We start from the raw sequence: 25,752 nt of genomic DNA, 5'->3' as shown, positions 1-25,752 counted from the left end.
ATTACAGATCACTACACACAGAAGAGAGGCCTCCAATTATCCACATATTTTGAGTACCCTCAATATCTTGTGAAAGAGAATGGCTCAACCAGGTTTTCTCACATTTGGATAAGCAGGCCTCTAGATGCAAGTAAAGACGTACTCGTGGAATAAGGATGGACAGACAAGCCTCTCTTTATATCCTCAGATTCTAATACTCAATGTCTGAATGCATTTTCATCACAATTGGATAATCAGTTCTGTAGAAATTGTATATTATATAGCTTGTATGAGAAATCGACCAATCACTCTCAAGGATTTGTCAAAATTCCAGTACCTCACATCTTGTGTGTCATCCTGTGCATAGATGATGTGACACAATTCTGAAGTAAAAAAAAAAAAAAAAAAAAGTTTGAGCAGACTGAAGAGATGATAATTATTAGCGAAACCCTGCACACAACATATCAATTCCTAATAGGATCAGCGGAATAAGTATAAAAGATACATTTTCAACATTCTTTAATTATACACTGCATTTATCATCGCTTAACCATGCTTTCACAATGCTTACACCATTAAACACTGCTTTTACTATAGTAAACGTGTATAAGGGCAATAATACAGTACATTGAACAAACAGCTTCTATGCTTCTACTGAACAGTCCTGTACTGCACTAAAAGGCTCTATCAGTATATGTGTTGACAGTAGGTTAGAACAGAGGAAACGAGTCAACGCCATGCAGGGCCTACCAGACAAATTATTCATGGCCACAGGCTAGTAGAAAGGCAGGAAGCTCAAGCCGTGTCAAACAGCCTTGCTCTGAGCGCACAGTAACCACAGGCAAGTTCCAACCTCAGTACTACAGCAACCTTGAAACGTCATTCTTAAAAAAGGGACTGCATGGGATGCTTTTGGTCTTACAACAGTTAACTTCATTGCACACATTTTCTTTTGTACACAGGTTTCTAAATCCAGCTGTTTCCTGAGTTTTACCACAGCCATGGGGAGGCGTGCAGGCTAACACAGCTGGACAATCCCTGACAAGCAGGGTAAGTGTGCTTTCCATATTAAAGTGCTGTCGCCTTTCTTTTAGATTCTTATTCCATTGCATGCCTTTTACATTGACTCAGGAGATCTAGTTATCCATATGCAATCGCCAGACAGCATCTGCCTCATACTGTGGGCTTTATTTACCATAACTTTGTTTTACTATGAACGTACAATACACTTGCCTTTGCTGTATGGTACCACTGTGCAATATATGTTCCAAATCCACTGCGCTGCCATTGCATGTCTGCTAAGAGCTTTGTTAGGGATTATTCAGGGTAATAAACAGGGATTGGAACCCAATGGGATTCTACACTATGCAGGAACAGCTGCTTGTGCTGTAAAATGAGACAATTCATCTGAATGGATGATTGCCAGGCAGATCCTTTTTTTAAAATCAAAGAAATGAATAATGCACCATTTTCTTCGCCTACAGTCTCTCCTCTCAATTTCATATTCTCACTGATTGCACATCCTATCTTATTGACCTGCTGTTGCTCTATGCAGACCAGGTTTTGTCAATGTGCTTCTGAGTCCTGCAATTCCTTTTCAGAGCATGTCCTGAGCTAAGATAATGACTTTTGGTAATGTGAGCTGCACCAGACCTCCAGTATATTACTACAAGCAGCATTGCTCACGTGTCCCTTGACCTCTTTACCTTATCTGTTTCCAATCCTTATAGTGTCCCTCTGCTTCAGAAATCGATTGCTAACAGCTCCTTGTAACGCCACAGTATTCAAAGTCAGGGACGCCTTCTAATCTTGTAGTCAATTCACTCCTACTTTTTGAATAAAAACCTGTTGAATTTTAACACAATTTCATTTTTTTTTTTTTTTGCAATGCAGTAAGGTGTGTGGAAGAATATAACAAACTCAAGGAATTCTATTTTGAACATGACAGAGGGACCCTGCGGGTTTAATTTAAAAATACGGTAACTCCATAATATGGGTCACTGAGATTAGACATTATATATATATATAAAGACAGGTGATCCCAGGAGCTTTGTTTTGCTTGCGGTATGTAAAAGAATACTGACCAGTCCATTGTCAATTCTTGTATTATGTACTTCTTATTCCCACAGATGGATTCCAGCATTCATACACTGCAGAGGTGCCTGGATAACATTTGCAAGGTAATTAAAAATATAATGGTCCTTAAATACCATGATCATCCAAGCGGCCTGTATGGAAATAATTTCAAGGATATATCAACTGCTAAATACCACATCTGGTATTAAATCACATTGAACTTTTAAAAAAAAAAAAGTTTTATCATAAGTTATTGTATCACAGCCTAAATTACAATCCATAATACAGTATTTCAAGTTTAAAAATGCTGTCCGACATGTTCACACAGTATTCCTTGCTTAGTGTTTTGCTTTACTGGACCGTATAGCTTGTTTACATTTAGCTGTAGAAATTACAAGCAGAAATAAGGTAACCTTTTTTTTCCTAACAAGTTAAAACACAAGTTGTAAAAACTATGAGCAATGTCACAAAGAATACAGTTGTACAGTATTTTTACTTAAAACTAAGCCTCAAATAACATCTACAGCACACTTTCAGAACTGGACTTGCCAAAACTAGCATAAAAGTGAAGGATGGTGCGTCGGTCCAGTGCGTTGTGAAATGACCCAGTCTGCATTGCTTTCCAGCCCACTGAAGCCTGTCTAAACAGGCTGTATCTCAGCCCGATCTCCAATATGAATGCTGTGGAGTTTGTCAATTACAAGTGTCCATGGAAACAGAGGTATGTTTCAGCTTGAAAGGGTCTTCAATGTACCTTTAAACCCTTTCCTTATTACACATGCATGTAACTGCTGATTCATTATTATGAAACACTGTACTACAACCATGACCTTTAATGCCTCAGCGACTTTGTATTTGGGATTTTCTTTAAGAGCTCATTGGTCATTACATTGGCTTTTTGAAACAGAAAGGTTTGATTTAGGCCGCAGCCCCTAATAATGAGGGCACTGTTCATATAATGTATTGCAACAAATTAATACTACAGTCCCAGGATAAGCAAATGGAGACTGTAAACGAGTGGGCCTTAATTGTGAGGGGGTCATTGTACAAGTTTTACTCCATACAGTTAAATAAGAAACATTTAAACAGTATAGCTATTATAGTGTGGTGTCATTGGAGGCAAGCCATCTGATCCAAATAATCTTCAGATGGCTGGATCACGTCCATATCAGGGCCTGCAATATATTACAATTCTGTTTCGTATCCACTACTGTTACTCAATTGAAAAGACTCCTCCATCCTGTTCTGAAACTGAGTCACCAGTTTAATGACAAGGCCCACAACATTTTTACATACAGTGATATTCCTCCTGTACACTGTCAAGTGATAAATTACACACAGAGGTTACCCATCAATTATTCATATCCACCTGAGTCTCTCCAGTCACCTTTATCTTGAGAAGACAGTTGCAGAAGACATGTGTGCTGTCGTTAACGGCTGCTAACCATTTTTCACAAGGTTAATTAAAGGAGAACGGCTGTCTGATGTGACAGAATGAATCATTTGGCACAAAGAAGCAATCTGCGTGGACTAATGAACCATCTTAGAATGCATTTTTTAAAAATCTAATATGAACAACTGAAGAATCGATGCAGTGCCTTTGATAATTGCAATATGTTTGAGTAGGATGAAGGAATAATTACTCTGCTTGGGCCCCAAGATCTCACCTTCTTCTATTGAGGTCAACCAAGACCTGTTGATGGTAGACCCCTGGGTTATATAACCCTCAATGATTGTTAATCAGGTTCCATGTAATTGAGTCACAATTACCTTCAATCACGTATAAACTTCCAATGTGCACTACATCCTCCCTAGTTAGTAGTTCTGTCTGCCTCACATGTAACTTTTAATTGCTTCTCTGTCTCATTTTTCCATTCTAAATTTTTTTAATGAAGCCGCTACTTTCTCCCACAGGGGTAACAGAATGAAAGTAAACTTACCTTGCTTAATTCAATCAGAAATCCAGAAGAGAGAACAAAACATCTCTGTAGCAAGTGCTTCTCCTTTTTAAGCATGAGTATTGCAGAAAATAGGATTCTCAATCATTTTTCTGTGCAATAAATAGGTTGATAATATAAATCTACTGTTGTTTAACAGAGGAGTCCAATACAATTGGCTTGGTTGCAAGATACCTTGTATGCAGCCTTTAAAAGGATGGATAACTTGTTGAAAGAATGATGCTAACATTTAATATGAACTGTATCTGTAAATGTTATTACCATGAATAACAGTGACAATGTATCTTATAATATTAAGTATATTCTATGGAAGTTATATATTACTTATGTGTATTGTGAGCTGTGGGACTCAAAATACTGAATAATATGAATGTTTGATAATATAAATCTGGCTAAATTTCAAATGAAATTAGGACCTGTCATTGTGCTTCCTTTTAAAGATACAAATGCACTGAAGAGACTCATGCACGCTGTTAGAGAGGTTGGGGTTTACCAACTATTTCAATGATTTAATGGACAATCAGAATACTGTACTTTTCAAAAGCAGGAGGCAAAACAATGTGTAGACTCCTTACCAAAGCCTTCAAATGCAATTGAAAACATACGTGTGTATGTTAGTATACATGGCAAAAGAATATATGCATTGAACACTTATTAAAAAGCAAGAGGACTATTTTCATTAGATTGGGCCATTTCTCATCACGAAACAAACACAAACAGAAGAGCTTTAGTCTAGCAACACACAGAACAAATAGCATTTATCTGTGTAGATAGCAATGTGAAACCCACCAGGATGGTACATCGATCAATGAATGTTTAACTGAGGCTTGCAAAAAAAGGCTTCATGGATTCAGATAAAAACTTAACTTGCTATAGAATGGCGTTTGAAATAGTTGTGTTTCTAGTTCTGCTGCTGCAATAGTATCATCATTTTTCTTTAAATCTGCCTTTACCTGGCTTTGAACTAGGTTTCAGTGTGTCTGAAGGATCTTAAGTGCCAGGATAGTGTGACTTGGGTGAGTGGGTGTGGCTGGCAGAGTTGAAAAGTCAAGCGTGCTCATGTCTCATGATAATAATTCATAATTATAGCAACAGCCGCTTAGAATTGTTGCAAACAGCATGCAGAATGTAATAATGCAATTGGAATTACATTTGAAGATAATAAGTCTTTAAACTTCACTTGTGTAATGACCCAGCTTGCCAAAGCAATAGTTGTTTTTTTTTTTTTTTAACTTTTCTGATCAGTCTGTACTCTTAGTTTTAGCCTTGTAATTTGCTACTAAAAGCACCCTGTTTTTAAACTTCAGGTTGCTTCAGACAAAGACATCCTGAGCTACAATGAATGCCGCTACCATACAAGCTGTGCCAACTTCTGGTTGAATTGTATATAGATAGATCTAGATCTAAACCTGCCATTCACCCTAGCACAGAAACAGGGTTGACTCATGCATTATTGTAAATGATGTATATAATTATTTGTTGTGAATATCCAGTTTCTTAATTGCTGCCCAACCAGTGCCTATAAATATCCAATGACAAAAGTGACTAAATGATTTTAACTACAGTGAAACCCAATTAACATCACTCTTGTTAATGTCACTCTCCTCTTATTAATGACCACGCTAACATATCTGTATTTAAATGTCCCAAATATAAATTATGATGGCACAGTGCAGTATACAGAACACTGCAATGTGTATATTAAAGATTTCTTTAGTTTTTACATGTACAGTACAATAGACTATTTAAAAACAGTTTTTGACATGTATGTATGCACACTATTATAATCAATGCAATAATGAGTAGAACAGTTGTTGTTTGAACACTTCTGTGTTTTAATGCTTATATGTAAGCAGTATATTTTGAAGCCTGGAAGCAGTAAGCGACCACTTAATTCAGGTGACCTTAAATACAGGTTTTACTGTATTACTGTATTAATCTTTATCAATCAATCTTTATTTTATATAGCACCTTTCACAGTGGACCACCATCACAAAGCGCTTTATAAGATGCAGATTTTTTTTTTTTTTTTAAACATTACTAGTAGGAATTCTTGGTTAAAATGTTTAAGAATCTTGATAAGCTCAATTAAAAAAAAAAAAAAAAAAAAGGTTTAAAAGCATCTTATTAAATATTTTTGTTATATTTCTTAACCCTTGCCTGTTGTAAACAAACAGTTTAAATCAATGAACACAACCAACGCCTTATGAAATACATACATTATTTTAAAACATATGGGACACCTGTTATTTTGACATGACAGAAAGGTACAAAAAGACAACAAAGCAAATATATTTCTATTGTAGTTTTTATTTAAAACACGTTCCTGTTAACCATAAACGATAAGTATAAAGATCGACAGTAGTCACATGCGAAGTTAAGGACAACACAGCCAATATACAGAAATACAACCTATTGTATATAACATTTGATAATGAAGGAATGTGCGTTTTAGGTTGCATTTTACACCTAAAATAACTGCATTAAATGATAGGGCGGTCAAGCTAGCTTCGTTCATGTATAGTGAGTGGTAAAAACACATTTAGCATGGAAACATCCCTTTGGTGCCCTCTTCATATATATCAGGTATCTCCCCAATTAGCGATGTTACCATTCTGACCGTAGCCGTTCCGTGAAGTCTATTCTCGTAATCTATCAGCTGCTTCCAGAAGCCATTATTGGGTCTGACGATGGGCCTGCGAGCCTTCACCAAAAACGGTGCGCCTCTAACAATGTCATACTGCGGTATTTCATCAGATACGCCAGGCACAGCGTTGCGGATCGACTGACGCCCGCATTGCAATGCACCAAAGCGCGGCCGCTCTTCGTTGCTTCCTCATCAATCCTGTCTGCTATCAAGTCGAAATACTCATTCAAGAGTGAACGAGGTGAGTCAGCGACTGGTACTCTGACATACTCGATATCTGGGAAATGCGTGTTCACTACGTCTTGGGTGGCATTGATAATACAGGTGATCCCACTGTTTGAGATCAGCACACTATTGTTGGCTGCTCTGCCACTGCTAAGGTATAAATGGTCCGTGATCTGCCCCAAGCCAGACAGTCGCGGCACTGCAGGTGCACCTGTGTCCTTGTTCATAGGAAAGATGAGCGGGACGGTCGCTACTTCTGTTCCCCTCTGCTGCCTTACTTGGTATCTTAAAATACAGATGGAAAATGGACAGTGTTATTTTGCAATGTATTTTTGATAATGCACAAGAAGAACATATTATACTGTGGTATCATACCGCAATATAAAGTATATTTAAGAACAAGTCGACATCCATTAATAAGTGATGATTGACAAGCAAATCTTAGCCGCGCTACTTGACCTTAGTACGGTTGATTAAACACCTTAACTAACAGACAATACCTTGGATCAAAACAGTAGGCTATTTCTATCTATCTATCTATCTATCTATCTATCTATATATATATATACACACACACACACACACACGTATCGTACATACGGCGAGTTAACAATAACTATAGCCCACACCACACTAACTAACCTGTAATTAGTGTATAATGTAATGCAATACATGGAATTCAAGTCATTGCAAACAAATGAAGAAATGGGACCCCACATAACCAGGACGGGGTTAGCGTTATTTAATTTAGTAATAACAAGCTTCTAGAAAATACTTCTTATTAAAAAACAAAACAAAACACCCTGTCAGTAAGACATATTTTAAACGCATACAGTAGTCCAGACTACTGTATTACTGTACTTACACTGAGAATTATATATAAACAACTACTGTACAGTCACGGCGGCACAGGTTTATCCTGCGGCACTTCCTGCTTTCCTACAGGGAGCTCGGCGGTCCAATCTTAAACGCGTTTTGCTAGCTCCTTAAAAAATCAAACACTAATACAGTTTTATGATTAAATACATTTTCTTCTTTTTTTAAAAATTCAGTTTCGTCTTGAAAATATGTCACTTGGAAACCTGTGTAGGAAATATAATTTTAACGGTGATGTCATTTCTCTGGTTTAAAAACGTCATAAGTAACACATCACGACACAACATGCACACTTAAAAATAGGTAATTTTTCAAAAAATGATATTTGTTAGTGTATTTATTGTATTTTATTGTTTTATTTACCCTTTTCTGTAATGTCTAATGCAGGCGCTGATGCACCGGTATCAGAGTTAACATTTCCCAAACGGCGTTCAGACGAAATCGTCTATATCAAGTGAGTTATCTCCAAAATATTAGATAATACAAAAAGATAGGCCGGCTATTGATGAACATGCACATTAGCTCATTTCAAATGGTAAAAGAAGACGTACTCCCAAAGTGTATTAACATGTATATTTTAAATACTGCTGTAATATTCATTCAACTGTTTTTTTGTGCGCATGAAAACTGTTGCAGGGATTTCTTTTCTCTGAATGAGGTTAATAAGCAATGACTTTGTGTTTGTTTTCCGCAAGATCATCACATGACGCGCTTCGAGCTTCTAACAAGCACTTGCCGAGAAGCAGACTGCCTCGGGTAATTCATTATGAAAATGTAAATCGACAAAGAATTCTGCTTATTACGGTAAGGGGTGCCCACTTTATTGCATAAAGCTACATCGTCCGCCTTTCTATGAACAACATTTCACAAGAAAACCTATCTTGTTGACAGTCCAGTTTGTTTATGTGATTTTATCTACATTTCAAATTGTGAGCATGAGCCCTTCCGGGGAATTAAATATTTACTTTAGTGAACTCACTGTGTAAGTAATCTAGTATTTATTGAACATTTTAATGTACTTAGATTATATCTAACAGATAGCTTTGTGCGCAATTACATTACTGGTATTGTGGCCCCTATCATCAAAAGCGCATACAAATTGACCCAACTATTTGTAAATTCAATAAACGGTGCACAGTAGGTATATACAGTACATTCATTAGTGTTATTGCGCCATCATGTGGCTTCCCTGGGATACTGCAACGATCCACCCACCGGATTCACTAAGTTTTTTTTACAGTTTTGTGCTAAAGCACCCCTGTTGCCTCAATTCAAGACTTAATTCTTTGTCGATTAACTCTTTCACTACCGCATTGCTTTAACCCCTGGCCATATCTATGAACCAGACAACACTCTTTGACACGGTGTCTTTATAGTTGCTAGTATAAACTTTTTCACAGAACCATTTTGCTACATATTTACAAACCATTCAGTCTGAGCTGATATTGTTAAAAAATAAACAGCTAATCCTAGTTATTATGTTTATTAATTACAATTATTATGAAACATTGATGCCTGATGCAGTGCGCATTATCTGACAACTGTGACAATCAATGACAATGTTAATATTAAAACTTTGAAATGTGTTGTTAGATTTCATTTTGGATTTCATCTCTAAGGCTGCTTGAAACGTATGCCCCACTTAAAACATAAGCTTTGAGAGTGATAGTGGCCACTCTACTAGTGACATGATTGGTTGAGCCAGATTTATATTACCGTTTTCGAGTCTAGGCCATGAATACATACAGCTGATGTGTAACATCTCTCTCAAGGAAAAACAAGAAGATACAATGAAGAAGAAGGTCAGTCAGCGGCATGAAAGTTTGGCGAAAATGTTTCTGAACGAGGTCCAAAGAAAGAAAGCACGCTGGGCAAAAGAGAAAGCTTTTTTAATGATGGGACTAAACCTCGGGACAAGGGTCAGTCCATAAAGGCTGCTCTGCAGGTGTGCTAGCAGGTGTCACAAGCAACCATGTTCAAGTCCAGGGAGGCAGACAGACTGACAAGCAGGCAGTAGTGAAGTGCTTGATGGGAAATACAGGTGGGGTATCTGATAATTGTGTAGAAATGTTCAAACTCAGATTTAAAGGGAACCGATAAATAGGATCTGCATGCCACTAATATGAAGTGTTGCTTTATTGCGAGCAATGGGAGGCAGGAATTCATGTGGTTTAGTAGTTCTATCTAAACTGAATATACTGCAGTGGAAAGGGAGTCCATGTTATTTTTAAATTAACTACCAAATTCAGCACAGCCTTGGTACAGCTCACGCAATTAAAAAAGTCAAATTGTGTAAATAAACATTTGTGTAAATGTTTCAAACAGTGTTCTGGTTTTACAGAATGTACTAAAATAAACCTTTAGCAACAAAGTAAATGAACTACTCAGCCTGAAGATTTTGGACTCAATTTGAACACCCTGGTGTGTGTTGTTGTGCTTATAAAATTGCTCCGCCCACCTTGCTCCACCCCAGCCAAAGTGAATAGGTTGTCAAGTAAATCAGGCAGAGTAGTTCCAAGCTGTGCCATTTTTACACATTCTTGCCCTTTTATAAATGAGATTTATTTTACACCATCCCGTGTGTTGCATGGTAGCCCAAGCACGTTTTCGTAGTTTCACGCATGGAATTACATTTTAAACCTGGGTCCGAGAGGGAGGACATTCATTCCAATTCTGGCAGAGAAATAGAACTTCCCCCAGTATTGCATTTGATTCATTCCCACGTCATGGGGGTCTGCTGCCTCGTCCAGCAGATCAGGTGATGGACCCTCAAACCAAAACAACTCCTATGTTTCTGTGTTGTGGGGGATTTGTCCTGAATTACTGAAAGTGGCTGTGATACCATTAATGGTACAGCACACTACAGATGGCATTGTATAGTCACCTAGTCTAATAATAACAACAGTGAGTGTTGAGCTCAGAAAGCGGTAGTCGCCTAATTGCATGTCATGTGATTGTGAAGAAGTAGTCCCAATCTGTTAACATATACATGACATTTTAGGACATTAATAAGCAGCAGTTTTAAAATCTAGTGCACAAACACTGAAGTGTTACGAAACAGTACGTTCACAAACAAAGCAACATACAAATTATTTATTAATATTTTTTTTAAAGTGGCCACTAGTCGGTCTAGTTTTACCTCAATGTTTGGAATCAAATTAGTACTCGTTCTAACCCTACAGCATGCTAATATATTCTTTTCACAAATGAGACTTTCACAGAAACTGTGCGCTAACCACCTTGTGTGAAAACCCACACCCAGAGATCCACACTCTCTGGGTCACTTACAGTGATGTTACAAGCTGCCTGAGAACACACAGTGCCAATCAAACACTGTCATTTCTTATATTCTCACAGAGCTGAGTCAGATGTGTCTAGAAAGCCAGCATCAAGTCCTTGCATCTCACAGTGCGAAATTAATTCAGTGGCTGATGTGTCTCTTGAGTTTAGTTGAAAGGTTAGTGAGTGGCTAAACATTCAGGGCTGCAGTCATCAAGCATGTTTATCTCTGCATGCATTTGAGTCTGTTCTAAATTGTAGACGCGGCGAACCAAAATACAAGAACATTTCTCAACATTTCTCAACTCCAGTTTGCATGTGTGTTACTATTAGCCACACCTAAAGTTCAATGCATGGTAAACACTCTTTACTGAATATTGCACAACCATAATCAACTCACAAAATAAACCAAATAATGAAGGCAGATAAAAAATGCAGGGTGGGTGAAACCTCTTAATCCTTGATTTGTAATGGTTGTTGACTGTACGGCACATCACAGAAAAACAAATATTGGCTCATGGTACAGTTTACTGTGCTTATTGCAATAGAGGTACAGTGTGGACTCTCTCCAAGGCGACACTATCCTTTTCGTATTGCAGAGATCAGATTTGAACACAGTTTTCTAAGTGTGGTCTCACCAGTACGTTATACAACCACGTCTAAACCTTTGATTTCCACTCGACAGTTTTCCTATTTGTATTGCTTCCCCACGCTGTCTGGTTGTTGTCAACGACGAGTCTATTACAACACCAAGGTGTTTCTCGTTCTAGTTCTATACCACCCATTTGATATTTGAATCCTACATCTTTGAGAGTAAATCGTGACTGACATGTTGACTTTCAAACCTCAACATGCACGGCGAGCGACGGAGCAAGACGACAGAATTCTTAAACGGGCTTCCTGAGATTTCGTCAGCCTGACAGCAAGAAAAGACAGCGAGGAGAGAAGACAGCAAACTGTCAGAGACGCTAAAGATTAGCTCTGCCTGTGAGGATCCAACCAGCTCCCTCAAGCAAAGCCTTCCTATAATCACAACTGAATCCACTGTCATTTGCATTGGGATACACTGGCATTTATTTGAGATTTCTTGACCTTTTCAGTATGCAAGGAACAAGCATAACATTATACTGAGCATACAACAGAGAGCGATACTGTGCACCTTTTATACAGAGTTAAGTGTTAAGATGTTACAGCTGGCTATCTCTGAAGTGACTAGATGAAAAGATTATGAGTTACGATAAGGATGTTTTCTTCTTTTGTGGAATTCAATTAAACTGCGGTAGACCCTGTTAAAGAAACCAACAGACCAGAAGAGGAATACCTAATCTAATAAACCACAAGAGTCTTTATAAACATTCTTTAAATTACTTTGTTACTATTGTCCACCATAGGTTAAAATATAATTGCTTTCAATTGTAAATCCCAGTACAGTCTGTTTTCTTAGACAATGTCAAGAAAATAAAACACATTTTTGCTATGAAGCACAAACTATAAAATGGCTGTTTTGGAAAAGAAAATGCTATTTCACTTCTTGGAGAAAGGCTGTTTTCTTAGAATTTATATTTGGTTTATGTCTGCGAAAACCACTATTGGAGAAACAAATTTCATATTTCAAACGAGACACATTATAGAAACAGTAAAAGAAAATTTACTTTTGAGCTACATATGTAAAACAAGTGATACTACGAATTCTAAAATTCAACCTGCAGTATGCCATGACACCTCTGTAGGGAAGTATTTTCTGTTATGCTGAGGTATAGTTTATGAACTTCATGCACTTTGGGTCAGACCACCATGGCCTAACCACGAAGCTGGCTGAAACCAGTTAAGAATAATAAAAACAGAACAGTCATAGAATGGTCAGAATGAGTCCATAGCAACAGCTGTCTTTGCCAATTTGAAGAGAACACAGTTTGGGCTAGGCTAGACAGTCAATCAGTTTAGAACACATGCATTGGGTTTATGCCTGGGGAGTTGTTCTGTATGTATAAAAAGGCAGAGGGTCAGTCATATGAGTGAAACACTCTCGGTATACAGATATATCTGATCAGTCTTATGCTGGCATTGTATAATTAGTTTGACTAATATTTCTGTCGTCAATAATCATGCAAGGATGAAATGAGTGTTATTCAATAAACTGTAGTTCCATTTGGTTTACCTAAAGAAGTTGCCATTGTTTTATTATATATTTATGACATTAAAGGCATTAAATAAATAAACACCTCACAAACAATTCCAATTCATAACAACTAAAGTACTGTATTGATTTTCTACCATGCTTTATTCTCAGTATTGGTACAGTTGACATCACCTCTTGATTCTCTCAATTTAAAGCAGTGACATCACAATAGGCTGCTCTATAGCAACCTTTCCCATCTTTTCAATGGAAATGACAAAGGAATAAATAATGGTTGCTTATGAATAAAAAAGAATCATAGGTCTGCTTTTTTTCTATGAATGTCTGTTTTACTTGTATGCTTAAATATTAAAACATTACACAGTATGTTATAATCTAGACAATATGTTCAGCGATTTTAATTATACGTGTGCCATTTCATCAGTGTTGCCTCATGTCTTCCTAAATGTTGAGTCCATTATACCATAAACATATTGTGTACTCTTCATTAAAAACATATTACTGCTCGCTGTCTCTCACTGTTTTATCCCTCCAGGCACTAATTTTCCAATATAAACCTCAACTTTAGTCTAAATTAATTTGCACAACATAATATAATGTTCCTATCTTGTGTGTCTGATTTTCCGGTCAATTCAAATTTTAACAGATAATAAATACTGTACTGCAGTATTGCCTCTCTCTCAACAGGAGTGATCTGATATTTAACTGTGTAACATTGTTCATGTTCTAAATCAACAACAAAAAGTCCCCAACAATTGCTACCCATATTGCGCTTGCTTTCTTAACTCTGTAATGTCCATTTCTGTATCACATGGGACACAATGCTTAGCCACACCTCTGTATTATTATTTTTTAAAATCCGTTTTTCATATGCAGTTGACGGCCCTGACTGTGGTTGTAACGTTAGTATAGAATCTTCTCTCTGTATAAAGGTGCAACTCATTGTTTTGCTGGGTGTGCTCAGTCTGCTCTGAAAGGGAGATTTGCAATGATTGTTTTGTAGACAATGATGACAGGCCAGAAAGGCCTGTTACTTAACAGGTTAGTCAATGGCTTTGTGTGTGTATAGGGAACGCTGGAGATGAATGAACACAAGCCCCCTGAAAGGTCAGACGACCCCGAGCAGGCCTTTAATGTTGTGGAGCCCCTGCTGTGTGGAGTGTGCCATAGGGGCGGTGGGAGCAGGTGCAGCTGTTAGTCTGTTGTGTTAGGAGAGATCCATCAAAGTGTACTCCGCTATCTCTAGCCTTGTGCAATCTTTCTATGAGTTTGGTATCATTTTCCTTTCCCAGTCCTGCAGAGATTACTGCTCCTCTCTGCTGTAGCCAAATAGTATTCCTCAGTGGGGTTTCCGTCTAAAAGTGTCAATTAGGCACGACTTGCTTCAAAAATGAAATTCCTTTTTTTATGTCTATAACTTTTTTCTTTAGCATGGTGCTTGAATGAAGCCTGGCTTGTAGTTATATGGAGAAGCTTTGAGCTAAGACTTGAAGATACTCCATGAATAACACAGATGTCTGTCCTATGCAGTTGTCCCCCACCTATGTTTAAGCCAGGTTGTGATAAAAAAAAGAACCACACTATTCTCAGGAAAACCAAAGGAGGGGCAATTTATGGGTACATTGCATATATTAATCCTTTAATGGCTGATAAGGTGGCAGTATGTAAATACAGGTTTGTCATTTGTCAAGGATGCAATTTGCATAACAATAGAATTGGTCATGTGAGGTAGGGTACATTTACATAAAGGTGTGCCATACAAGCAGGCAGGTGATAAAATGTTTTTCAGGGAAACCTGCCCTTTGGAACAACTGTATCAAGCCAATACTCTCCAAACCGAATACAAGCCAAAACTCCCTGGCGACAAGCACAAAGTGTCTATTCTAATGTGGAAACAGAAACCATATTGCCGTTGTGATAAATATGATTTGAAATGCGACTCTTTCCCAGCCTCTGGGCTTATTTTGGTTTGAGTTGCTGTGGCAACACAGATGGCATTCAGGCCTAGAATATAGCAGCAGGCTGACAATGGGAGGTCGTTGTTTTGTGTAAAGGCAGCAGCTGGGTCTCCACAAAAGCCATTCAGTATTCACTACAGATGGGTTCATTATTCAGGGTCTATTCAGAAGTCTCTCTTTATTTACTCTGGCATTAATAGCACTGTTTTGTCAAGCAGCAACCAGCCTCTTGCTCGAGGTAACAGGGAAGGAGAGTCCATTGTTTCTGGCACAAGCTCTGCTCCCTACCTGGTTTAAACAGTTTGTGGACGCAGAGCTGGGATGGGGTTTGTCTGAGAAGCTTAATGGTCTACTACTCACTGTAAAAATAATTTAACAGGGTGCATATGGGACTCCTTACCTGGTAATTGTGAATGGCAAAGGTTCAAAACAAAGGTACAATGGTAGTACAGCTAGCAATATAAAAAATGGTACCCAAATAGGAACGTTTCCCTATTTCGACACCACTGTTTAGCTACAAAACACCCAATGATGGTATATGCAGTAATTAATGTATAGGTTGTCAATACTATTGTGAAAAACAATGTAAAACGTTTTGACTATGTCTTAATTTCAAGATTAAACACATTGATGCTTAACACTTATATCTGAAATGTTTGTCATTGAATTTCATCGGTTTCTTTTAATATTAGTAGACACTGCAGATTTTCCCAATAGTTTTGAGTAGCAATACATTCATTTTTTGTCTCAGTCGGTGTCAGAATGTGCAACCCTATCAGGACCACAGTGCAATATTTGTTCCAAATCCACTGTGTTCTCATTGCTGGTAAAGCTGATGCTACGGTTTCTTCAGAGTAATAGACTGGCTGTGTTTCTCCTGGAGTGTGACCTTTAAATACAATTCATAAATATATACATTATAATGGTAGGTTATATGTCAAATGGATTGAACTGTTATTCAATGTGCAGTAAGGCAAGCTCTATCATATGAACCATTGTCCCTGATCAATAAATCAGCAGTTTTAATAGACAGAGCTGTTTAAAGCAAAGCACAAATTGTCTCCAGTAGCTTTTCATTTGTGTGTCATTAATTTTGCTGTTGTAACAACGTCTTACAGCTAATAGCTCCATGTACTGTATTCTACCAAATCCAATAGTTATAGTGTTTGTAAGGCCTTCAGCAGGCTACTAGGGGGAAATAAACTATATATAAAAATAATTAAAAATACTATAGTTCAGACAAATAATAATGAACCTTTTAGGTAGTCTCTGAGCAAGCCTGAGAGTGGTGGAATTTCTGTAATGAGGCCAGTGTAAAAATGACCACTAGGAGGAGTCTGCGAGTGTCTCATTCGTTAAAGGCCCAACCGTGTGGCGTGCAGGGTGAGACATACAGTCAGGGGAGCACAGATTCACATCCAAGGCTGTGCCCAGTTGCTGTACTTAGCTGCGGAATCACTTTCAAATTCACTTACTTGATGGGTTAGGGATGGACTGACCAAGCACTCATGAGATCAAGCAGACACCTGCAGGGCTGGCCTTTCTTAAGCTCGTGGGTGTAAAGAGTCAATTGGCTTGGTGGTAGGATTGAAGGACAGCCACTGACTTTCAGTTCTCCAGAGATTGCTCCTATGAGGGAACGTAATTGGAGAGAAAAATGGGAGTAAAATTTAAAAAATGTCCACTAGAGTGTTCACCAGTAACACCCACCCTCCCTCCTAAGTTTATCGTTGTTTCATGGGGGAAGAAATTACAGATGCACCCCCCCCCCGTAGTCATTTTATTACTAGCCTTGCTATCTTGCTCAGGCTCGCTTAGAGACAGCCCCAAAGATAACATATACTGGTGACTTTAAACAACTATCCGAGTGCAGAAGCATTAAGAAATGCTGATGAAGAACACTGCATATCAGCCAGATATAATATTATTCAAATTCAGAGGGCATTCCTTTTAATACATGCATTTCTTGTGATGATGTAGGACAGGCAGGTGCACGCGTACTCTGTACTGTTCAATGACAGCTTCAGGCTCCGTCATTTATTGTCCTTAAAGGGGAGTGAGAAGAGGGTGATTATTTTGTCGTTTCATAAAGGGGTGCGGATAAAGAGTGGGATTAGGGAGAGAGAGTGGGAGGAGCTTGGATGTCGTCCATATATCTTCCTGATCTCTCTGTCTCTAACAGTCTACTGCAGTATCTGAGGAAAAGGGCTTGGAGACTCGACCCTCCACATGGCCACAGCAAAGAAATACAGGTACTGTTCTGCTGTTATTTATCAGCAGTGTCTTTTGTACGTGCTCTTTTCTTCAAAAAAATACAGGGTATTGTGCTGGAGTACCATTTTCAGTGAAAGATTGAGCGATCTTGAATTTTGATCTTTGAATGTGTTTGAATATCAGATCTAAGGGAGATGGCTGTTAGTGGGTGGGCGTTCTAGTGTAGGTAGAAATTGACATAAATATCTATGCTAATGCTGGATCTGAAATCTGAAGGTTTTTAAAAGCTAAATGTGGGTTTTATTTTTATGGGCTTTTTGTTTTACCAGCTGAAATAACCTAGATACCTAGTTTTGTATTTGTCAGCTTTTCTAAATTTCTAAATACATATTACATTATTTTCCAAAGGAGCCACACACACACACACACACACACACACACACACACACACACACACACACACACACACACACACACACACACACACACACACACACACACACACACACACACACACACACACACACACACACACACACACACCACCAATTATTTCAATAAACTGTTTTGCTTATGACTGAGGTCTTGCTATAAAAAGACGAGTATTGGCTTGGATTTTGCTTAAATATTGAATTCCTGTATTAATGAGAGGTTCTATTTTAGTTTAAAGATTACTACAAGGGAGAAAGCAGAGCAGAGACAAGTCCTTCTCTTCTAATAGGAATCACAGCGGCAAGCAAGGTTTAGTGGAGATGGGTGTGTTTTTGGAGACAGGGCTGTTTTGTAGAAAGCACTGGTATTGTTGAGGATCTGATGAGACTGGGCTTCAATGCAAATTGCAGGAGCATATGCCCGGGCCAATATTCATTAGAGTGAAACGGACCTGAAAGGATTTCACACCACAGCGACGCGGTGCAAGGAGAAGAGGCGCAGCGCATAGGGATTTGTTATATTAAGCCGTGCTTGCAGAAACCCACAGATACTGCTGCACAGTTTGGAAGATTAATAATGCAACACTCCCAATGCTGCAAAAATAAATCCATGTAGCGTTTCTCTGTGCTGCTTGTGTGAATCTAAGAAGGAATCAAGGAATCTAATCTTATATTGGCGCATGTATTATTATTTTGTGTTTAATTTAATTTAATTTACCAATATTTTATAGCTTTACATTTATATTTCTAGATATATACAATATTGGGTGTATCACAGTGTTTTTTTTTAAATTAAATATATGTATTTATCAAGATATGTTGTAATATTTTCCTCAATATATTGATATATTGTTTCATACCTATATATTACAATATATTTGGTAATCTAATTGTATTCATGGTCTGTATTAGATAGATGATACCACATCAACCACTTTATTCCTGCTCACCCTTAGGGAAAAGCATTAACGGTTACAGGAATATTAATATTTAGAATATGAGTTAGACATAATACATTGTGTATTACTGTGGTGGACTCCTGTCTTTGTATCCTATACGAATTGTAACACCTCGCTAAAATATATTGTTTTATTTAGTTTAGAAAGCTGAGTTGTAGCCATAAAATATGATTACCAGGTCAGAGAAAGTGGTAATTTTCAAAGTATCAATTCTCTTATGAGTAGTAGCTTCAGACTTCATTTTTTCTTTGTTTTTCACTGTACCCTTCTTATGAGGTGTGCAGTCATGCACAATGAATCTCAATGCAGAGTGAATCTCATTGCAGAGTGTATCTCATTGCAGTTACACACATACTGCGTTTCGTATTTCTTCACCTGTGTCAAGGTGCTCTCACCAGCACTCAGGAGCTGCTCTTCAGTTCTTGTTGCCTGTTGTAGATACATGCAACATAGACTACTGTAGATAAGCCAAATTCACACTGCTAACTAGTAGTCATATAATACAAAATATAGGCAACATACATGAAGACATATTTTATTTAAACAGTATCAATAAAATATGTGTTTTATTTTTTTTTCTTATCAGGAAATCCCACCCAAACTGCATGATCCATATCTGAATCACAATGTTTTCTATGGTAAGGTAAGCATTCATTGAAAGCTCAAAATATCCTGATTGGGGAACATTAACTGTTTACTGGATAAAGAGTTGTGTGCTGTACAATGTATTAAAGAGCCTTGCTTATTATTTTCTGTACTGTGCTATGCCTTAAAAATATCTCCAGTACTCTAAACCCACACCGTGTAACACTTTGTCGCAGAAACTAGCTGTTAAAACAACAGTTTTGTATGTCTCTTCTATTTTTTAAATTGTTATATACAACGAACACATAATTGGACATTTTAAATAGAGGGAAAGAAAAGGGGGGGAAATTATTAAATATGCAAAGAAAACAATATCAGAATACTAGACCCCTAACTGTCATTAAAGTACTGTGACCAAACCCATATCTATCAATGACTCATACTAACGCCATTGCCCTTGAGTCCAGCCCTGCTGTATATTGTCATACTTTGCTATCTGGAAATAGGGTTACAAGATTTTCAGTGGGAAAAACTGGGATGTTTTTATTTTCTTCAATTGATTGATGCCATAGCCATTAAAATACTATACAATAACACCATTTATTTAGTGTATGTTTCTAAGTATTCAGTGGCTACCTCTAATCAAGTTGAGAGTGCATTTCTTACACAGCAGCAACGTGATTAGAGGGATCCACCAAACACTTATTACAAACATACAATAAACAATTCACTGTTTTCTTTCTATTGTCATCTGACCAAAATAAATACAATAGCAAAACCGGGACAGTTTAACAATTTTACTGTTTCTGATCAGGATCTGTTTTCCTGGGACTTCTGGTAAAGGATACTGGTATAGTAATAACAAACTGCCCCAGTACAAAGAAAAAAAAAAAACACTGCTTTATTTACTAATAAATCATTTTTATTACACAGGTGAAAGTATAATAACAGGTATTATGTTTTTTTTACTAGATTTTTAAAATTTTGAAACAAAAAAACCCAAAACAAAACGGTTGTCACCATTGTTGAGTCACCATTTAAAGAATACAAAAACTGTGTTTGACAATTTCATGAGTAGCACTTAATCTTTTTCATAAAAACTGAAAAAAGGAGTATTTTTTTACATTGGTTAACAACAGCATAGAAAAGTTTAAGGAGCTCTGTTTAGTTTATCAAAAACAGTATTCAAATATCTCATGAGTTTTAGGCCTCAAGCTTTTTAAGACCGCATAGGCCTCATCCTCACATTAAAGTTGGTTTGAGACCCAGTAATTTGACCCTGGATACATTTAGGCTTTTGTCAGGTAAGTGTACCATTGAAATGTGTCCTGGTACTCATTAGATAAATAAATCAGGTGAGATTTTGTTCCACTTTCTGCTGCTCTGTTTTACTTTGTACCTCTCCAGCTTTGTAATGGATCACCCAGTGCAGGAACACACCAAGGATATTCTTCTTCCTGGACTCTCCATCTGAGAGTGAACTTTACTGAATCTATCACTGTCGAGCTGCATTGAGGTGAGCTAAGCAATACTGTACTGCCCTCAGGGGGAAATGCTATTTTTAACACTAACTGGAATCCACCGGAAAAATTCTGGTTCATATGTAGATTAAATTTGACATCATGACATGGGTGATAAGTGTGAACTGAAATGCGATGGGGATTTGTGAGGACCAGAAATGAATATTTACTGTGGAAGTTGTTCACGTTCAATGGAACTACAATAGAATTTATTTACAGAAATGAACTTGTCTATTGCCGCTTTCTTATTTTTTCCCTATATATTGAATCCTGCTGTATGTAGGCCTGCTTTTGCAATTGTGTTCATTTTAAGATCATTGTCGTTACTTTGCATCCCATGTTTTAATGTGATACACTCGCATCCAGATTCCAGTGTAAGGATGGACTGTCAGTTTCAGATGAGTTTTCCACTGCCTGCATTGTGCAGGGTTATCTAATAGCCTCCTACATGGAGTGTCTGAAGCCAGTCACTGAAGGCATCTCATTCGTGATTGTACTTAGTTTATTAGCCCTTTTTTACTTACCAGTATTTAAAAAATGTACAACATTGCGGGAATTTATCTGTGTTCATTACATGGAATTTATCTGTGTTCATTACATGGAATTTATCTGTGTTCATTACATTTTTTGTAAGCAAAAGCGGGTCCAAATAATTATCTGTCCAGTCTTCTTGGCAAATATGGGGGCACAGGTGGAAATGCTTCTAAGCTGCTTCTATCCGCTAAGAATGCTAAATACTGTGACCATGTAAAACAGGTGAAGTTAACCTGTATCAGTACTACAGTAACAGACAGTTACTCACACTAAACATCATGTCATTTTTACATAACCCTGTCTGCCGTTTGGATTTTCTTGATATAAATCACTAAATTAATTTTCAAAACGCTCAGAATCCTAAGGTAAAACCAAGTCAAGTAGATAAGTCAGTAAAAAATGAAGTCAAGAAGACAAATGTTTCCTGCCTTAATAAGAGCACTGAAGGTGACACTGGTCAAAACGTTTCAATACTGGAGCCTAGCCAAGTGATTCTAGACAGCGGTATACAAGCTTACCCCCCACATACATCTTACAAAGTCATTGTTCTCATCTTCTAGGTCTGTTTTACATTTAGCACTTAGTACATGAGTCAAAAAAGTACGTAATCAATTTTACATGCTCAGCTATGCTTTAGTAACCTCTAGCTTAAGTTGAGCCTGTCAGAAAATCAGATAAATATAAAACTCTTTCATGGCTGATTAAGTTCAATATATCTTGACTCATGTTAAATCGGCATAGAAAATGTGCGTTATCGGATTGCTTCAGTGTAGATGCAATACAGGATAATCTGCAGTGCCGGACACTATGAGTAATTTATTTTCTGTCTGCAATCACTAGAGGACTTTTCATGTCCCGGGTTTGCCTACAGACTTCACTCTTCACAGTCTTTTTCCAGCCGATAGCTCTTGAGCTGTACAGTATATGACATTCCAAGCTCCCCAATACTGCTCCATTGATTCAGAGCTGCAGACACCATAATACACAGCAGCAAGAGAAATAAAAAAAAATGAAAATGATGACATGAAGTAACATTCTTCAACAGTCTGTATATATGAGTATAATATTGTCTCTTTAGGGATGTTGAAAATTGTGGTGAGAGAAACTATCTGTGCAGGTTAATGAGAAATGATGTGTAGGGTGGGTTATAGCAAACCAACATATTTCTTACTACAGGCCTGTGGTACTATTCAGCAGCCTCATCCCTTAGCAACAGAATGTTCTTCCTTTCCCCCTCAGTACAGATATATCACACTTCCACTGCAGTGCTGATACTGCCATTGGGAGTTCATTTAGCACCTGAAATATTTTGGACTGCTGCACAGTCATTTCATTTCGCCAACAGTGCAAGATTTTACTGCTCTGGCCCAAGAGTTAACACTGCCCTTTGAAACCAACCCAGACATGATTACAACAGAAAGAAAAATGCTGACTGAGAGCTGTTTCTCTTGCTTACAAGTTTTGTGGTTTTACTGTTTTGCTCCCAGGATTGAGTGACGCCTAGCGGAAGTGAAAAGCCAGTGTCCAGTTACACACCAATGGAGGGGCCTGTCATTCCCCTGTGGTTTAAAGAAGGAGCCTGTCATGGTGCGCACTGGCTCTGGGTCGACACTGGTTAGCGGGAAGAAGGCCCAGCAAGAATTCTGGTCTCATAAACCTCCAACCAAATTCAACTGATAAGTTAAAATTCACTGCAAGAACACAAAAAACTTCAGGTGACAAATGGGCCTTGATGGATGTAGTTGTCAGACATGCTGGATCATTTTGCATTATGAAGTTAATTAAAAAGCACGCTGACAAGCGAATGAAAGATGTCTGCCCTTTATCATCCTGCTGCTGCTGTTTAATAGCTGTGGAAAATACGAATGATAGCCTGAATCTTGTAATGTTGTTTTCCCAAATACTAACAATGTGCACTGAAAGTCTGCTTCAGCTAAAGCAACAGTATTATCACCCTTGGTTCTTTAAACTACTGAATCATGTAACAGCTTTTGTTTTCCGTGTCTTGAATATGAGGACAGCCATATTATATCAAGACAAAATCAATAAAATTATGTTTCACTGGAGAACCAAATAGGCAGCCTGTGAAAGTGCCAGTGCTGTAAGGCTTTCCTGCTCTGGTAATGATCACAGTATATATTTTTTAAATGTACTGTAGATTCGAGAAACGCAATAAGGCCAATTTGGACCACAACTTGCTTAAGAAAATGAAATTTCAGAAATATGATTTTTGTGTGTGTGTGTGTGTGTGTGTGTGTGTGTGTGTGTGTGTGTGTGTGTGTGTGTGTGTGTGTGTGTGTGTGTGTGTGTGTGTAAGAAACAAGCTTAAAAAAAAATGCAAGTATTCTCCATGGTGGGCATGCTTAAATAGCAGATGAAATGCAGGTTCTTTGCCCCACAAAACCAGTATTAAATTCTACATTTCAAGCACAATAAAACAAGCAGAGGAAAACATCAATGCAATATTTTCTATAATGGGTACACTGGCAACCATCAAGCGTCTTAAATATTTAAAAAGTCCATCTTTTCATACAGTAGGGACTCAAGAGGGTGCTCTATGTTAGCATGCTGTTTGCTATGGAAACAGCTGAACAGAATTTGAAAGAAGGTACTGGGAAACCTTATTGTTTGATTGTTAAACAGGAATTTGTTGAATTTATTTAAATTCAATACAAAGCTTTTTTAAACTTATTCTTACAATCTTTGCATGTTTCATTAAATGCTACACGGTAATTGAAATGAATTAAGTACGACTAACTACTAACTGCTACTAAAAAAATACTAACAATGCAGACTAACAAATCTAAACTTTGTGTGTGTCTTCTTGGTATTTTCACTGTGCTAACTTTCAGGCTGTTTGATTGCCCTCGTATTATAACTGTGTTAAGATTCTGATGGATATCCGAATATTCTTTCATTAACTGTACAATACAGCATATTGAAATATTAAAACATGCTAGCTTATCGTATGATCTAACTCAGCTCAGTAGATTGTCTTTTGGAGATTTCAGTTGGCATGGTATGCAGATTAAAACTCAAACTTGGTCATTTTTGCCAATATTTTCAGCAAAGGCAACAGGAATATTCGAATATTTACCCCAGCGTGTACAATGCACCTGTTCCTATTAATAAAATGGCCACTTCTTTCCTGTCCTTCTCTTTTCAACTTTAACACAGTTCTGCTTTCTCTTTTAAGCCTTGTCTTAATCATGCATGAAGAGCGCCACTCCTCTGACAGGATGGGGTGCAATAACTAACATTTGTGAATAACCTGGTTACTAACAACTACTAACTGAAATTAACAGAAAATCTATAAAGTAAGTACGTTTTTATTTTCCTGTACAAACGTTTAAATCCAGCCTACTCAGTTGTTATAACTAACCATATATTATTTATCGGAATCTATATATACTACTATATATATATATATATATAATATATAGATATATATATATATAATATATAGATATATATATACTGTTCATCTGTCCATGTCTGTTTTGTACCAATTTACATCTGTTTGTCTGTGTATCTATATATGTATTCATATACATCTAGTCATTGTTTACTACTGTACAGAATGTGTGTGTTGGGTATAGTGTCTGTTCCCAACCTAATAAACTAACAAAACCTAACATTGTACTAACCTTTTTATACAGTATTACTACTAACATAAAATGGTTGATTTGTAATATTGGCTTTTATATGACCCACAGTAATTATTACTGGGAGCTTTTTTTTCACCTTCTATGGGAGTCTAACCACTTCTCAAATATATATATATATATATATATATATATATATATATATATATATATATATATATATATATATATATATATATAATTTGAATATTAATAATATTCAAATGCTGTATAAAATATATTTTCAAATTCTTTGCTCTTCATAATTGTATTTTTATATTTTGGAAATACATCATATAAACTTGATGGAAATTATATAAAAATAGATCAGGATAGTTCCAAATAAATAACTAAATAAAAATGTACAAATTTCCAAACGTATTATTCTTATTAGAAAACTGAATACAATGTATCAGTCAGAAAGTGACAACATTGATTTGAGATATCTATTAAAAACTTGCCAGCTGACACTTTCAAATACAATCGCTGTAACAGCCTCTGAACTTGGACCTGTAATAAAAACACAGCTGTAATAGTCTTTAAATAAAAACACACATTATACCATTATAATACTGTGGAAAAAATCCAGACACAGCATAAGATTATCAGCAATGTCATAACAGTGGATTTGGAACACATATTGCATATGGTTCTCGTTACTGTAACACACAGGAATGCTACTGCAAGTGAATATTGTGATAACATTCTACCAATGGAATCCAATAGTTCA

At 37.1% G+C, this 25,752-nt stretch overlaps 1 protein-coding gene and 1 long non-coding RNA gene across 4 annotated transcripts; one reads left to right on the top strand and one right to left on the bottom strand.

Annotated features, from left to right (window-relative positions):
- Window positions 1–6,293: 6,293 nt before the first annotated feature.
- On the bottom strand, window positions 6,294–7,655 carry LOC121300013 (dual specificity protein phosphatase 18-like). The gene is given in 3 exon segments (XM_041228338.1): window positions 6,294–6,723; window positions 6,726–7,170; window positions 7,528–7,655. Coding segments are annotated over 3 exon segments (690 nt in total). The 5' UTR covers window positions 7,605–7,655; the 3' UTR covers window positions 6,294–6,555.
- LOC121300014 lies at window positions 6,814–24,746 on the top strand. 3 transcript variants are annotated; one of them, XR_005947491.1, is made up of 7 exons: window positions 6,814–6,901; window positions 8,149–8,215; window positions 8,457–8,565; window positions 17,318–17,387; window positions 19,326–19,377; window positions 20,732–20,840; window positions 22,866–24,746. It is a non-coding gene; the product is annotated as an uncharacterized LOC121300014 (long non-coding RNA). The 3 variants fall into 3 exon arrangements; XR_005947489.1 differs by having other exon boundaries at window positions 19,326–19,382; XR_005947490.1 differs by lacking the exon at window positions 8,149–8,215 and having other exon boundaries at window positions 6,819–6,901; window positions 19,326–19,382.
- Window positions 24,747–25,752: the final 1,006 nt, after the last annotated feature.

Source organism: Polyodon spathula, chromosome 25, assembly GCF_017654505.1.
Source record: "Polyodon spathula isolate WHYD16114869_AA chromosome 25, ASM1765450v1, whole genome shotgun sequence".
Lineage (NCBI taxonomy): Eukaryota > Metazoa > Chordata > Actinopteri > Acipenseriformes > Polyodontidae > Polyodon > Polyodon spathula.
The sequence above is the reverse complement of the archived record's forward strand: the minus strand, read 5'-3'. Positions and strand labels throughout refer to the sequence as shown.